The 15,316-nt window shown below is 49.6% G+C and overlaps 1 protein-coding gene across 1 annotated transcript; it reads left to right on the top strand.

Annotated features, from left to right (window-relative positions):
• Nucleotides 1–7,992: 7,992 nt before the first annotated feature.
• On the top strand, nt 7,993–8,895 carry KCTD11 (potassium channel tetramerization domain containing 11). Its single transcript, XM_070954708.1, has one exon. The coding sequence runs from the start codon at nt 8,008–8,010 to the stop codon at nt 8,893–8,895; it is 888 nt and encodes a 295-aa protein (XP_070810809.1). The 5' UTR covers nt 7,993–8,007.
• The last annotated feature ends 6,421 nt before the right edge of the window (nt 8,896–15,316 follow it).

Below are 15,316 nucleotides of genomic sequence, written 5' to 3'. Positions count from 1 at the left end.
TTCTAGGGCTGGAAGGGGCCTTAGACGTCTTCTAGTCTAGTCCAACCCCCTTCCCAAGATCATAGAAACCTAGAGCTGGAAGGGACTTTGGAGATCTTCTAGTCCAACCCCCTTCCCAAGATCATAGAAACCTAAAGCTGGAAGGGACCTTGGAGGTCTTCTAGTCCAACCCCCTGCCCAAGATCATAGAAACATAGGGCTGGAAGGGACCTTGGAGGTCTATTAATCCAACCCCCTGCCCAAGATCATAGAAACCTAGGGCTGGAAGGGACCTTGGAGGTCTTCTAGTCCAACCCCCTTCCCAAGATCATAGAAACATACGGCTGGAAGGGACCTTGGAGGTCTTCTAGTCCAACCCCCTGCCAAGATCATAGAATTCTAGGGCTGGAAGGGGCCTTAGACATCTTCTAGTCTAGTCCAACCCCTTGCCTAAGATCATAGAAACATAGGGCTGGAAGGGACCTTGGAGGTCTTCTAGTCCAACCCCCTGCCAAGATCATAGAAATCTAGGGCTGGAAGGGGCCTTAGACATCTTCTAGTCTAGTCCAACCCCTTGCCTAAGATCATAGAAACATAGGGCTGGAAGGGACCTTGGAGGTCTTCTAGTCCAACCCCCTGCCAAGATCATAGAAATCTAGGGCTGGAAGGGGCCTTAGACATCTTCTAGTCTAGTCCAACCCCTTGCCTAAGATCATAGAAACATAGGGCTGGAAGGGACCTTGGAGGTCTTCTAGTCCAACCCCTTGCCTAAGATCATAGAAACATAGGGCTGGAAGGGACCTTGGAGTCTTCTAGTCCAACCCCCTGCCCAAGATCATAGAAACCTAGGGCTGGAAGGGACCTTTGCTGGCTGAGGAATTCTGGGAGTTGAAGTCCACCAGTCTTAAAGTTGCCAAGGTTGGAGACCCCTGTTCTAGCCCAATTCCCTGCTGGAGCAGGAGACCCTGTACCTGTCCAATCTCTTCTTAAAAACCTCCCGGGTTCGAGTACCCACAACATCTGGAGCACCTACAATGTTCTCATCTCTTGGGGTTCAGAAACCCCACCTGGGTCTTCTCCGAAAGGGCCGGTCCGAAGGTCTCCAAGTTCTGGCAGACGTGACTGGCAAAGGAGCAGCTGTTTTGGGTAGGTGCCCAGACACGTTCTCTGGCCGAGCCATCCGTCACGGAGCAATAAAGGATGTGACACAACTTTGGTGATGGCTTCCCTGGTTGACTCACCTGCTTCAGGTCAGGGCGTGAAACCAAAGTCGATTTGGTTTGAATTAACAACGTCTCTTCGGGCTTCGTGTACGATGGAGCATCTTCACGGATGACAATCTCCAAATCCTTCGACGGAGAGTTTTGAACCTCGGAAAGGAAGGAGAAGGAACCTTGGAAAGTTGGACAGTTGGATCAAGTCAAATCCAGGGTGGTCCTTGGCTGATCTTCCATGCACAAAATCTCTAAATCAGATAAAGGGGTTCCTCTCTGGGAAAATTAGGAAGGATAACGGGATTAGGAATAAATTTTGGAGAGCTTCAAAGGCAATTTCTCAACCTTGGAAACTTTAAGTGAAGTGGACTTCAATTCCCAGAATTCCCCAGCCAGCCATTCCGGGAGTCGAAGTTTGAAAAATACTGATTTACGGAGCACTGAAGCCCATCAGCTTGCTGGCTGGGGAATTAAAATTCAAACCTTTATTGTCAATGCACAACACGTGCACCATGAGATTGGATGAGCCTCTGGGAGTTGAATTCTGGGAGTTGAAGTCCACCTCTCTTTAAAGTTGCAAAGTTTGGCAAACATTGATTTAAACCGTACTGAGCCTGGCTGGGGAATCCTGGGAGTTGAAGTCCACCTCTTTTAAAATTTCCAAGGTTGAGAAGCCCTGATTTAAGTACCACTGAGCCTATCTTGCAAAGCAAGATGGGAGTTGAAATCCGCCTCTCTTAAAAGTTCCCAAGTTTGAGAAGTTAAACCGTTCTGGCTGGGGAATTCTGGGAGTTGAAGTCCACCTCTCTTTAAAGTTGCTAAGTTTCAGAAACATGGATTTAAACAGCACTGGGCCCATCTTGCAGAGCATTGCTGGGGAATTCTGGGAATTGAAGTCCACCTCTTTTAAAATTTCCAAGATTAAGAAGCACTAATTTAAGTACCACTGAGCCTATCTTGCAAAGCATGCTAGCTGGGGAATTCTGGGAGTTGAAGTCCACCTCTCTTTAAAGTTGCTAAGTTTGACAAACATGGATTTAAACAGTGCTGAGCATGCTGGCTGGGGAATTCTGGGAGTTGAAGTCCACCTCTCTTTAAAAGTTGCCGCCTTTGAGATCTCCTGCCCTAGATGCCGGCGCTCCTTCCCCACCGCGGAGACGGCTGGGGTGACCCAAGGCCGCCGAATCAGGTCGCAGACTCGGTGACTCACCCAGCCGGTCTGAAATTCCCTGCAGGTTTTTGCAACGCCACCGGAAAACGCAACACTTGGAGGCCGGTCAGCGAGGGTGTGCGTTCAGACAAGCACGACAATTACAACTATTACGTGACGCTGGAAACGAGGCCCGGCATGGCGCTGCGGAGGCGGCCTGCTTTTTATTTAGGGATCTGGTTTGTTTGGTTCCTTACCTGGGAAACAGGGCCGGGCAGAGACGGGAGAGTAATTAGCAGTGGAATTTCGTTAGCGCTAAATGAGAAAAGAAGGCGGCCCTGGCAGCCGAGTCGAACCCTTCTGTGCCCAAACCCCAGATTTGAGGCTGGTTGTAAAACACCAGCAGTCCTCGCCTTACGACAGTTCATTTAGTGACCGTTCAAAGTGACAACTGGAAAAAGTCACTTATGACCGTTTCTCGCACTTACGACTGTTACCGTCGTGTGATCAGAATTCAAATGCTCGGCAACTGTTTCCGTATTTGTGACGGTGGCAGCGTCCCAGGGGAGATCACGAGATCCCCCTTTTGGGACCTTCTGACCAGCAGAGTCCATGGGGGAAGCCAGATTCACTTAACGACACTGTCACTAACGGAGCAACGGGAGCGGTTCGCTTAACAACCGTGGCCAGGAAGGTTGTAAAATGGGGGGTGGGGTGAAACTCACTTCCCTGAGCAACTGAAATTTTGGATTCGATTGTGGTCCTCGGTTAAGGATTAGCTGAGTGTACGGTATTTCCTCCTCCCATTACAACCTCCCTGCTAGGTAGGCTGAGCTGCAGGGGGGAGAGAGAAAGAGAAAGAGAGAAAGAAAGAAAGAGAGAAAGAGAGAAAGAGAGAAAGAGAGAAAGAGAAAGAAAAGAAGGAGAGAGAGAGAGAGAGAGAGAAAGAGAAAGAGAAAGAAAAAGAGAGAGAGAGAAAGAAAGAGAGAGAAAGACAGTAAGAGAGAAAAAGAAAGAGAGAAAGAGTCCTTCGGGAGTAGGGCGGTATATAAATCAAATAAAAGTAAAAGTAAAGTAAAGAGAGAAAGAGAAAGAGAGAAAGAGAAAGAGAGAGAAAGAAAGAGAAAGAGAGAGAGAAAGAAAGAGAAAAAGAGAAAGAGAAAGAAAAGAGGGAGAGAGAGAGAGAAAAGAGAAAGAGAAAGAGAGAAAGAGAAAGAGAGAGAAAGAAAGAGAAAGAGAGAAAGAAAGAGAGAGAGAAAGACAGTAAGAGGGAAAAAGAAAGAGAGAAAGAGTCCTTCGGGAGTAGGGTGGTATATAAATCAAATAAAAGTAAATGTAAAGTAAAGAGAGAAAGAGAAAGAGAGAAAGAGAGAAAGAAAGAGAGAGAAAGAGAGAGAGTAAGAGAGTAAGAGAGAAAAAGAAAGAGAGAAAGAGAAAGAAAAGAGGAAGAGAGAGAGAGAGAGGAAAGAGAAAGAGAAAGAGAAAGAAAGAGAGAGAAAGAAAAAGAGAAAGAAAGAAAGAAAGAGAAAGAAAAGAAAGCTAGAGAGAGAAAGAAAAAGAAAGAGAGAAAAAGAAAGAAATAAAAGAGAGAGAGAGAACGGGGACTGGCCCAAAGTCTCTCACGAACTCAGGGGAGATTTGAACCCGGGTCTCCCACTTTCCCACGGAAAACTTTTCAAAAGTTTGCGCTGTCCAAAGCCCGACCTGCTGGGGGCTGTCCCCCAGCCCCCCACCCCACCCCACCCGTCCCTGGCACCCCCAGCCCCGAATGGAACCCGAATGGAGACCCCGCCGGAAGAGAAGGCATCTGGGCTCCCAGTTGCGGGACGCCCCCCACCGCCCCCCACCCATCATCCACCGCCGCCGGTCGGGGGGGGGGCTTTCTCCTACGGGATGCGGCGGGACGGCCTCGGTCCAGTCGGTGCGGGATGATCGCGGGGGCGACCCCCGGGGAGGGGGGGAAAGAGGCTAGGGGTTCCCCACCCCTTCCAGCCCGGGGGTCCGGGGTTGGAGGGGGGACCCCCGGAGGGGGGTCGGCTCCAGATTGCGGCGAGGCTCCGTCGCTGAGCGGGACAGAAGCGTCGGCGGCGCCCCCACCCCACCTACCGGCCGCTTTCCCGGGGCGGGGAACGAGTCCTGCCCGCCCCCGCCGCTCCCGCCCCTTATAAAGAGCCGCCGCCGGCAGCGCCCAGAGAAATCAGCTGAGCCTGAGCCGCACCGGAGACGCTCCCAGAGACCCCCGCCAGGTAAGGAGAGCCCCCCTCCCCTCCCTCTCCCACCCACTCACTGGCTTCTCCTGCGCCCCTCCCTCCTGCTGGACGGATCCCACCCCGGGGACCGCGGGAGGGGGGGGGCTTCCCAGGACGACCCCCCCCCACTTTAGGGCAAGGAGAGGGAGGACTCCAGATCCCATCCTCCTTCGCCTGATGGGAGCGGAGTCCCAGGCTTCTCTTCTCTTCTCTTCCCTCCCCCACTTTTATTGCTGCGCTTGTCGGCTTCTCCTTTTGATGTTGCCCCTTCCCCCTCCTTTTTTTGGGGGGGGCGGAGAAGAGGAAGGGGCGGCTGCCCACCTACCTACCCACCCACCCAAAGGTGCCCTCCGTTCAGCCCCTCCCGGTACTGGGACGTCCCAGCCTGGGAACCGCCCCTACCTGGCCCGAGGAGGCGCCCCTTCCCCTTCTCCGCCCCTCACCCCCCCCCCAGCCCCCGTTTGCCCTGAGATCTCTCGGCTCTGCCGGCAGCCCCTGCTTGCCTTCAACCCCCCCCCCACACACACACACAGCCCTTCCCTTCCCCTCCCCTCCCCTCCCCGAAAAGTGTGGGTGGAAGGAAGCAAGAGCCAACAATGGGGTTTTGGAAGGAGTTGCAAAAATGTTTGTTTGGTTTTTTTTCCCCCACGTTGGGAAAAAATATCAGGTGGTGCGAAAAGTTTCCTTTGTTTGTTTTTTTTGTCATTTGTTTGTCTGTCTGTCTCTCTCTCTTTCTCTCTCTCTCTTTTTCACTATCTATAACTCTATTTTTCTCTCTTTCTCTCTCTATTTTCCCTTTCTTTGTCTTTCTCACTCTCTCTCTTTCTCTCTCTATATCTCTCCATTTTTCTCTTTCTCTATTCTCCCCCTCTCTTTCTTTCTCTCTCTCTTTCTATCTCTCTCTCTCTCTTTTTCGCTATCTATAACTCTATTTTTCTATCTTTCTCTATTTTCCCTCTCTTTCTTTTGCTCTCTCTCTCTCTTTCTCTCTCTCTAACTCTCTAGTTTTCTATCTTTCTATTTCCCCCCTCTCTTTCTATCTCTCTATTTTTGTCTCTCTCTTTCTATCTTTCTTTCTGTCTTTTTCTCTATAACTCTCTTTTTCTATCTTTTTCTACTTCCCCCCCTCTCTTTTTCTCTTTCTTTCTATCTCTCTTTCTCTATTTCCCCCTCTCTTTCTCTCTCTCTCTTTCTCTCTCTCTTTCTCTCTCTATCTTTCTCTCTTTAACTCTTTTTTCTCTCTATATCTATTATTATTATTATTATTATTAATTTATTTATTATTATTATTTATTGAATTTGTATACCGCCCTACTCCCGAAGGACTCAGGGCAGTGAACAGCCGAATAAAATACATATAATATAAATGTTAAAAAACCATTAAAATACAATTAAATAATTGGCCCAAAAAACAAAATTTAAAACACCCCAAATTCATAAGACAAGTTTAAAATTTAAAATTTTTTAAAAAAATTAAAAACAATTTAAAAGAGAGGTTTATCTATAACTATTTTTCTATCTTTCTCTCACTTTTTCCTTCTCTCTTTCTATCTCTCTATTTTTATCTCTTTCTTTCTCTATCTCTATGGTATCTATCTTTCTCTCTTTATATCTAACTCTCTTTTTTTTCCTACAACTTTCTATTTTTTTAATATAACTCACTCTCTTTTTGTCTTTCTCTCTCTCCATTTTTCACTCTGTCTTTTTATCTATCTTTCTCTTTCTATCTATCTCAATGGTATCGTTCTCTCTTGATATCTCTTTCTTTCTACAACTTTCTATTTTTTAATATAACTCTCTATTTTTCTATCTTTCTCTCCATTTTTCACTCTCTCTGTCTTTTTATCTATCTTTCTCTTTCTATCTATCTCAATGGTATCGTTCTCTCTTGATATCTCTTTCTTTCTACAACTTTCTATTTTTTAATATAACTCTCTATTTTTCTATCTTTCTCTCCATTTTTCACTCTCTCTGTCTTTTTATCTATCTTTCTCTTTCTATCTATCTTAATGGTATCTTTCTCTCTTTATATCTAAATCTTTCTTTCTACAACTTTCTACCTATTTTTAAACGTAACTCTATTTTTCTCTCTTCATTTTTCACTATCTCTATCTTTTTATCTCTATCTTTTTTTTTTTTTTTTGCTTTAATTTATATGCCGCCCTTCTCCGGAGACTCAGGGCGGCTTACAATGCGTTAAGCGATAGCCTTCATACTTTTGTATATTTTATACAGTTTATTGCCCCCACAATCTGGGTCCTCGCCTTTCTCTTTCTATCTATCTCTATGGTATCTCTCTTTCTCTCTTTGTATCTATCTGTCTTTTTCTCTCTATCTAACTTTCTATCTATCTCTATCAAATTATTATGCCCCCCCCCCCATTGTTACAGTGATGGATGGATGGCTCACGATACAGGTAGTTCTCAACTTTACAACCATTCGTTTAGAGATGATCCAGAGTTACGACGGCACTGAAAAAAAGTGGTGAGCATTTTTCACCCTTAACAACTGTTTCAGCATCTTCATAGTCACGTGATCAAAATCCGGACAGTTGCAGTGTCCTGGGGTCAAGAGATCCCCTTTTTGTGACCATCCGACAAACAAAGTCAACGGGGGAAGGCCAATTCCCTTAACAACCATGTTGCTCAGTTAACAGCCGTGGCAAGAAAAGTCATCAAAATAGGGGCTAAATTGGGTTGATAAGTCAAACGCTATAATATGAATCATCTTCTTTTAACGACCCCATCATCTCTTGCATCGGGGTGGAGTCTGGGCAGTTGAATGGAGCTAGCTGAGCGTTTACTGGCCGGATGCCTTTCCTGTCGCCAATGAGGAGTGTTGTTTTGCAGATATATTCTCAGTGTGTCCAGAGTGCCTACCTACCTAGGATCGAACTCACAGCCTTCTGATTGTGAGGCCAGAGCTCCACCTCTAGGCCACCGTACCACTCCTGAGCACTATAATATTATTTATTTATTTATTTATTTATTTATTTATTTATTTATTTATTTATTTATTTATTTATTTATTTATTTATTTAATTTGTATACTGCCCTTCTCCCGAAGGACTCAGGGCGGTGCACAGCCAAATTAAAATACATACAATACAAAATTTAAAATAATTTAAAACAGAATTAAATCCAATTAATCTATCATATATTAGATTAAATGTAAATATAATAAAAAATACAAAATGATTAAAATTCAAATTCAGAAGCTTGTGAAAACAGCAGGCAGACCCATCCGGCACACCCCAAATCATGCCCCATCCCCTCCTCGTCTCCCCACAGGTGTCTTCGTGAGGATGCCGGATACTTGCCAGGGTCCAGGCCGGCCCGGCCCCCTGGTGACCCTAAACGTGGGGGGGAAGCTCTACAGCACCACTCTGGAAACCCTGACTCGCTTCCCCGACTCCATGCTGGGCGCTATGTTCCGAGGTCCCCAACCGGCCCTCCTGGACAGCTGCGGGAACTATTTCATCGACCGCGACGGTAAGACTTTCCGCCACATCCTGAATTTCCTCCGATTTGGCCGTCTGGACCTTCCGGAGGGCTACGCCGAGCTGTCCCTGCTGCGGGCCGAAGCCGACTTCTACCAGATCCGTCCACTCCTGGAGCAGCTGCGGCAGGTCGAGGCAGAACGATGGCGCCAGCGGAGCAACGCGGTGCTCCACGCCGATGTGGACGTGACCCCGCGCCGGCTGCATTTCAACGTGCGCCGTGGACCCCAGAACTACGAGCTCAGCTCTTGCACCGTGGAGATCTTCACCGCAAACGTCTTCTGCACCGACCGGCACTTCCTGGCTGTCCTGCGTAGACACCTCGGCCGCCTTGAGTGTGTCAACGGGAATTTGGGTGAAGGGTCTTCCGACGGACATCCGGACCCATCGCAGAAAGGATCAGGCCTTCCCAAAACTCAGGCAACCCTCTGGGAAGGCGGAGGAAGGAACAGATGGTCTCCTAACGGCGACCGGAGAATTTGTCTAGACAACTCCACGGATGAAGACACGGAGACGGATGACGAGACGCCAGACGGTTCTTCGGGAAGGTCCCGCGTGGAAGCCACCACCTGCCACCATCTATGCTTGGAGTGGGCCCCGTGCCCAGCCGCCCTGCCCGCCGCGGAGTACGTCAAACAGAAGTTCCGCCGGCTGCGGGTGGACGGACGAGAGATCCGATCCTCCAACCAATTCCTGGAAGAGGTCCTGAAGGTGGCCTTGGCACAAGGCTTCCGAGTGGATTCGGTCTTCCCGGATCCGGCCGATATCCTGAACGCCCGTTCTTTGCGTTTCGTGCGACAGTGAATAGCTCAGCCAAATGTCGGGGCAGAGGCAGCCCATGGCAGCCGACGCTACCTCGAGACGGACCGAGAAGGTAAGCAGGAGCATCTGTCTGAAATGGTCTCTCGGGTTTATTTATTTGTTTGAAATGATCTCTAGGGCAGTGATGGCTAATCTTTTTGCCGTGACAAATCCAAAAGCGGGGGGAGTACGGGGAGGGGGGGCTTGCATACCCATACTTCAATGCGACCCCCCCCCCAGCGCATGCCTGCATGACCCCTCCTGCAGTCCCCCCACTTTTGGCATGCGATGGCTCGTTGGGCCTGGTAGGCCCGTTTTTCACCCTCCCCAGGCTCCAGAGATTTTCTAGGAGCCTGGGGAGGACAAAAACAGCCTTCCCAAACCCCCGGAGACCCTCTGGAGGCCGGAAGCGGCTCATTTCCCAACTTCCAGTGGGCACGGAAGACCCGAAAATCAGCTGGCCGGAGCACGCAAATGAACTGGAGGTGAGCTAAGGCAACGCAATGCTTGCGTGCCCACAGATATGGCATGCGTGCCATAGGTTCGCCATCACGGGATCTAGGGGTTTCCTGCCTGAGCACGGGGTTAGAATAGAAGACCTCCAAGGTCCCTTCCACTATATTACACATTTATCTCAAATGGGCTACAAGGTCTCCTGGGGTAGGGGGTTGGACTAGAAGATCTCTAAGGTCCCTTCCAACGGTGTTACAGATAGTTCTCGACTCACGACAGTTCATTTAGTGACCGTTAAAAGTTACGACGGCACTGAAAAAAGTGACTTATGACCGTTTTCACACTTCAGTTAAGAACATTCCCCAGGATCCCAGGATCAAAATTCAGACACTGGACCACCGACTCCTCTTTATGACGGTCGCAGTGTCCCGGGGTCACGTCATCCCCTTTTGCGACCTTCTGACAAACCGAAGTCCTTGGGAAAGCCGGATTCACTTAACAAGCATGTGACTCATTTAACAATTGCGGGCATTCCCTTAACAACGGTGATCAGAAAGGTTCTAAAATGGGGCAGAACCAGGTGTGAACCGGTAGCGGAAATTTTGAGCAGTTCAGAGAACTGGCAAATGCCACCAGAGTAGGGAGGGAATGGGGATTTTGCAGTATCCTTCCCCTGCCACGCCCATCAAGTCACACCCACCAAGTGACACCAAAATCTCTAAAATCTCCATTCCCACCCCACTCCAGAGGAAGGATTCTGTAAAATGTCCATTCCCACCCCACTCCAGGGGAGGGATGCTGTAAAATGTCCATTCCCACCCCACTCCAGGGGAAGGATACTGCAAAATCTCCATTCCCACCCCACTCCAGGGGAAAGATGCTGTAAAATCTCCACCCCACTCCAGGGGAAGGATACTGTAAAATCTCCATTCCCACCCCACTCCAGGGGAAGGATACTGTAAAATGTCCATTCCCACCCCACTCCAGGGGAAGGATACTGCAAAATCTCCATTCCCATCCCACTCCAGGGGAAGGATACTGTAAAATGTCCATTCCCACCCCACTCCAGGGGAAAGATGCTGTAAAATCTCCACCCCACTCCAGGGGAAGGATACTGCAAAATCTCCATTCCCACCCCACTCCAGGGGGAAGGATACTGCAAAATCTCCATTTCCTCCCGATCAGCTGGGACTCAGGAGGCAGAGAATAGATGGGGGCAGAGCCAGTCTGAATGTTTGCTACCAGTTCTCCGAACTATTCCAAATTTCCACTACCGGTTCACCCAAACTGGTCAGAACCTGCTGAAACCCAACCTCTGGAAGGAGGGCAGTGGATGATGGGGAGGACACCAGCTTAAACGTGAGCCGGCCCTGTCCAGCAGCAACCAAAAATGCTAATAGGATGCTCGGTTGTGTAAACAGAGGCAGAGAATCAAAATCAAGTGAAGGGTTAGCACCGCTTTGTAAATCCTTAGTAAGGCCACATCTGGAATATTCTGCATCCAGTTTTCGTCACCGCATGATCAAAAAGAGGTTGAGACTTTTGGAAAAAGTGCAGAAAAGAGCAATTTATGAGATGATTAAAGGCCTGGAGACTAAAACATATAAAGAACGGTTGTAGGATTTGGCTAGTCTAGAGAAAAGAAGGACTTTGCGGGGGGGTATGACAGCAGGACTCCAGTATTTGAGGGGCTGCCCCAAAGAAGAGGGGGTCAAGCTATTTTGCAAGGCACCTGACGACAAGAAACAATGGGTGGGAACTCATCAAGGGGAGAAGCAAGCTAGAACTAAGGAGTTTCTAACAGTGAGAACAATTAGCCAGTGGAACTGCTTGCCACTAGAACTTGTGAATGCTCCACCACTGGAGGCTTTTAAAAAGAGAGCGGACACCCATTTTTTTTGGAATATAGGGTTTCCTGCCTAAGCAAGGGGGTTGGACTAGAAGACCTCCAAGGTCCCTTCCAACTCTATTCTGATTGACTGATTAAGGGGCTGCCCCAAAGAAGAGGGGGGGGGCTCAATTTATTTTCCGAAGCACCCAAAGGCAAAAACATAGAAGCAACGGATGGAAACTAACCCAAGGAAAGAAGAACCCTGGAATGAAGGAGAGATTTCCTGACAGTGAGAACAATTAACCAGTGGAACTCCTTGCCACCAGAATTTATCCATCATCCCTGGAGGTTTTTCACGAAAAGTCTGGACGGTCATTTGTCTGGAATGGAATAGGGTCTCCTGCCTTGAGCAGGGGGGTGGACTAGAGGACCTCCAGGGCCCCTTCCCACTCTGTTATTCTGTACGGATCTCCTGCCTTGAGCAGGGGGGGTGGACTAGAGGACCTCCAGGGCCCCTTCCCACTCTGTTATTCTGTACGGATCTCCTGCCTTGAGCAGGGGGGGTGGACTAGAGGACCTCCAGGGCCCCTTCCCACTCTGTTATTCTGTACGGATCTCCTGCCTTGAGCAGGGGGGTGGACTAGAGGACCTCCAGGGCCCCTTCCCACTCTGTTATTCTGTACGGATCTCCTGCCTTGAGCAGGGGGGGTGGACTAGAGGACCTCCAGGGCCCCTTCCCACTCTGTTATTCTGTACGGATCTCCTGCCTTGAGCAGGGGGGGTGGACTAGAGGACCTCCAGGGCCCCTTCCCACTCTGTTATTCTGTACGGATCTCCTGCCTTGAGCAGGGGGGGTGGACTAGAGGACCTCCAGGGCCCCTTCCCACTCTGTTATTCTGTACGGATCTCCTGCCTTGAGCAGGGGGGGTGGACTAGAGGACCTCCAGGGCCCCTTCCCACTCTGTTATTCTGTACGGATCTCCTGCCTTGAGCAGGGGGGGTGGACTAGAGGACCTCCAGGGCCCCTTCCCACTCTGTTTTTCTGTAAGGGCTACCGGCTGGGGCAGCCCGAGCGGAGAAGAGCTACCCAGTCCAGGCAGCGAGTGGTACACGGTGATCTTCGGAGGTCAGAGGGAGGAGAAAACTTGGGACGGGGACAAGCCCGTCTTTGTCTGAAGCGCCCGGCTGGCTCCAGAATCCGCTTTTGTGTGCCTTGACTCCGAGAGGCCTCACGGTTTTTCGCCCCCCCTGTCTCACCCACCCCCCTTTTTCTTCTCCAACCCCCCCCCTTTCTAGATCCCACCCGTCGCCTGAATTTTCGGCCTCCGGACGCAGCTGACACGGAAAAGCCACGGAAGAGCTTCCCTCCTTCCTCCAAAAATCTCCCACCTTTGGCTTCGGCGAGGAAGGGTCTCCGGCGGACGAGGAAGACGATGGAGGAGGAAGGCTTGGGGAGGGAGGGAGGGAGGGAGGGAAGGAGGGGAGAGGAATGACGTCACCCTGCGAGTGATGACATCACAGGGCCCTTGGGTCAGCGACGTAAGCGGGGTCGTCTGTGCGGGCGGCAGCCTTCACGTCCTACATAAAGAAGTCCTCGACTTAATGACGGGTCACTTAAGCAGCAGTTCGGGGTTATGACAGACTATTATAGCACGGGGTTGGACTAGATGACCTTCATGGTCCCTTCCACCTCTGTTAATCTGTAAATAGGTAAACCGGACTCCCCCCAAAAAAGGAACAGGTAGTCCTCGGCTTACGACCCCAATGGAGCCCTGAATATCTGTGGTTCAGCGGGACATTTTTATAAAAAAAGTGAATTTTGCTTTGTTTTACGTCCTTTCTAGCCACGGTTGTTAAGTGAATCGCTACAGTAGATGAGTTCAGGAATATGGTTGTTAAGTGAACCTGGACTTCCCCCCTAAATCCCCTAAATCCAGGAGAATTTAAAGAATACCGCTAGTCCTTCACTTACGACCATTCACTTAGCGACTGTCCAGAATTACAACGGACCTCCACTGGGGGGGGGGAAGGTACTTACAACCCAGTTCCAAAGTTGCGACGCACCCCCGTCCTGTGGTCGCCGGACTACAAGTCTGGTTCCTGGAAACCGGCCTGTTTTTACAGCCATTTGCAATATCTCATGACCAGGTGACTCGTTTAATGACCGAAAACTGGCATATGCTTTTAGTAGTTTTTGGCAAAGCCGGCCCGCACGCACCCATTGATTCATTGAACGACCGCAGCAGTCACATAACGACGACTGCCAAAAAATCATCGTCAAATCTCGTTGGTGACGGCTACGTTATGACCGTTTTGACTTAACGACCGGGTTCCAGGACGGTTGTAAATCGAGGACTACCTATCCTGAAATAATCCTGGCTAAATCTTCACGCGGGGGTTGGACTAGATGACCTGCAAGGTCCCTTCCAACTCTGTGAATATGTAAATCCGTGGGACCATCCGTTGACACTTCTGCCGTTTTGTAATTAATATAATTTGGGGGGGTGGGATATACCTGTAATTATAATGGGCTGTTTATTGTTTACCCCTTCCTCTTTTCTTAACTTATTTTGCTTCTAATTTACGGCGTGTGTTTTCACACACCAGCTTCCCATTTCTGCGCACGAAAGGCGGGGGGGGTGCGTCAGAAAAGGGCATGACTCCCGCTGGGGACGATGGGAGATGTAGTCCAACCCCCTCTGAAAAGGCAGAAGAATTTGGGCCCCCGCCTAGACGGCTTTCCTCCAATCTGTTGTTGGACACACAAAAGAACGAACAAACAAATGGAGTTCTCGGCTCGGGGTCCCATGGGGAAGGACGTCGCACAAAAATTGTGTGACACACACACACACACACACACACACACACACACACACACACTCGCCCTTCGAGAGCAACGTAAGGACCTGCCTGTTTGGGATGGGGTAGGGTGGGCTTTGCGACACCTCGCGAGAACGCAAAAAAAAACCCCTCGGTGTGCGATTGCCACGTGACAATAAAGCTCGGCAATTTTGTGTTTTCCCTTGTGATCATCCTCTTCTTTTAACGACCCCATAATCCCTTGCATCGGGGTGGAGTCTGGGCAACTGAACGGAGCTGAGTGTTTTCTGGCCGGATGCCTTTCCTGTTTCCAATGAGGAGTTTTGTTCAGCAGATATATTCTCAGTGTGTCCAGAGAGAGAAATATCCGCCTCTACCTAGGATTGAACTCACAGCCTCCTGATTGTGAGGCCGGAGCTCTACCTCTAGGCCACGGCACAACTCTTTTTCCCTGTGATATGAAATCTGGGGTTGCTGTATTTGGGGAGGGGGTGGGGAGGCGGCCACGGAGAGATACACCCCATTGTCAGATAGTCACAAAGCTGGGAAAAGAGTCGGCGGGAGCTGGGTCCAGATACACCAGCCCGTAGAGAACTGTTGCTTTATTTAACGGCCGAGGTGCTCGCTTTACGACCGCCGCAGTCACTTAACGACCAGCCACGCAGAAAAGGTCATACGATCACAATCTCTCTCCCGGGGGTTGGAAGGGGGGGCTTGGGGGAGGTACAGCAGCTAATGTCCATTGTGAGACCCCCAACCCAGCTTCCTAAAACAGCTGTGAGCTCCCCTCCACCCCGGGCCTCCGCCAGACGTACGGACTACAAGCCCCAGAATTCTCAACTCAACATGGTGGAATTGTTCTGAGACCCACGGAGCTGCTGCTGCCCCCACTGGGACACAAATAAACTGGGTTAGTTATTTCTACAGTAGGAAAGCTGTGGTCACCAGATGCTTTGAACCCAGCATGCAGTAACAGCCATTGGCCAGCAGAGGGCAGAGCTTTCCATTGTTGTTGATGGACTCATTTTTTTTTTTAATACAGTGAATCTCCAAGTGGCGCTCCCGGGACAGGAAGTGTGGGGGATTCGGCTTATTTGGAGGCCCAGTGCAGGATGTGGGGTTTATTGAGGGGGTAAAGAGGGCTGAAGGGGAAAAGGTACCAACAAGAGAGCCTTGGGGGATTCCTTAACTCAAATGTTTCTCAATTCCTGCCATTTTAAGAGGGGTGGACTTCAACTCCCAGAATTCCCTGCCACTTTAAGAGGGGTGGACTTCAACTCCCAGAATTCCTGCCATTTTAAGAGAGGTAAACTTCAACTC

The sequence above is a fragment of the Pituophis catenifer genome, unplaced genomic scaffold (genome assembly GCF_029215685.1).
Source record: "Pituophis catenifer annectens isolate HBS135680 unplaced genomic scaffold, rPitCat1.0.hap2 SCAF_15, whole genome shotgun sequence".
NCBI classification, from domain to species: domain Eukaryota; kingdom Metazoa; phylum Chordata; class Lepidosauria; order Squamata; family Colubridae; genus Pituophis; species Pituophis catenifer.
This window is presented reverse-complemented; position numbering and strand designations above follow the sequence as displayed.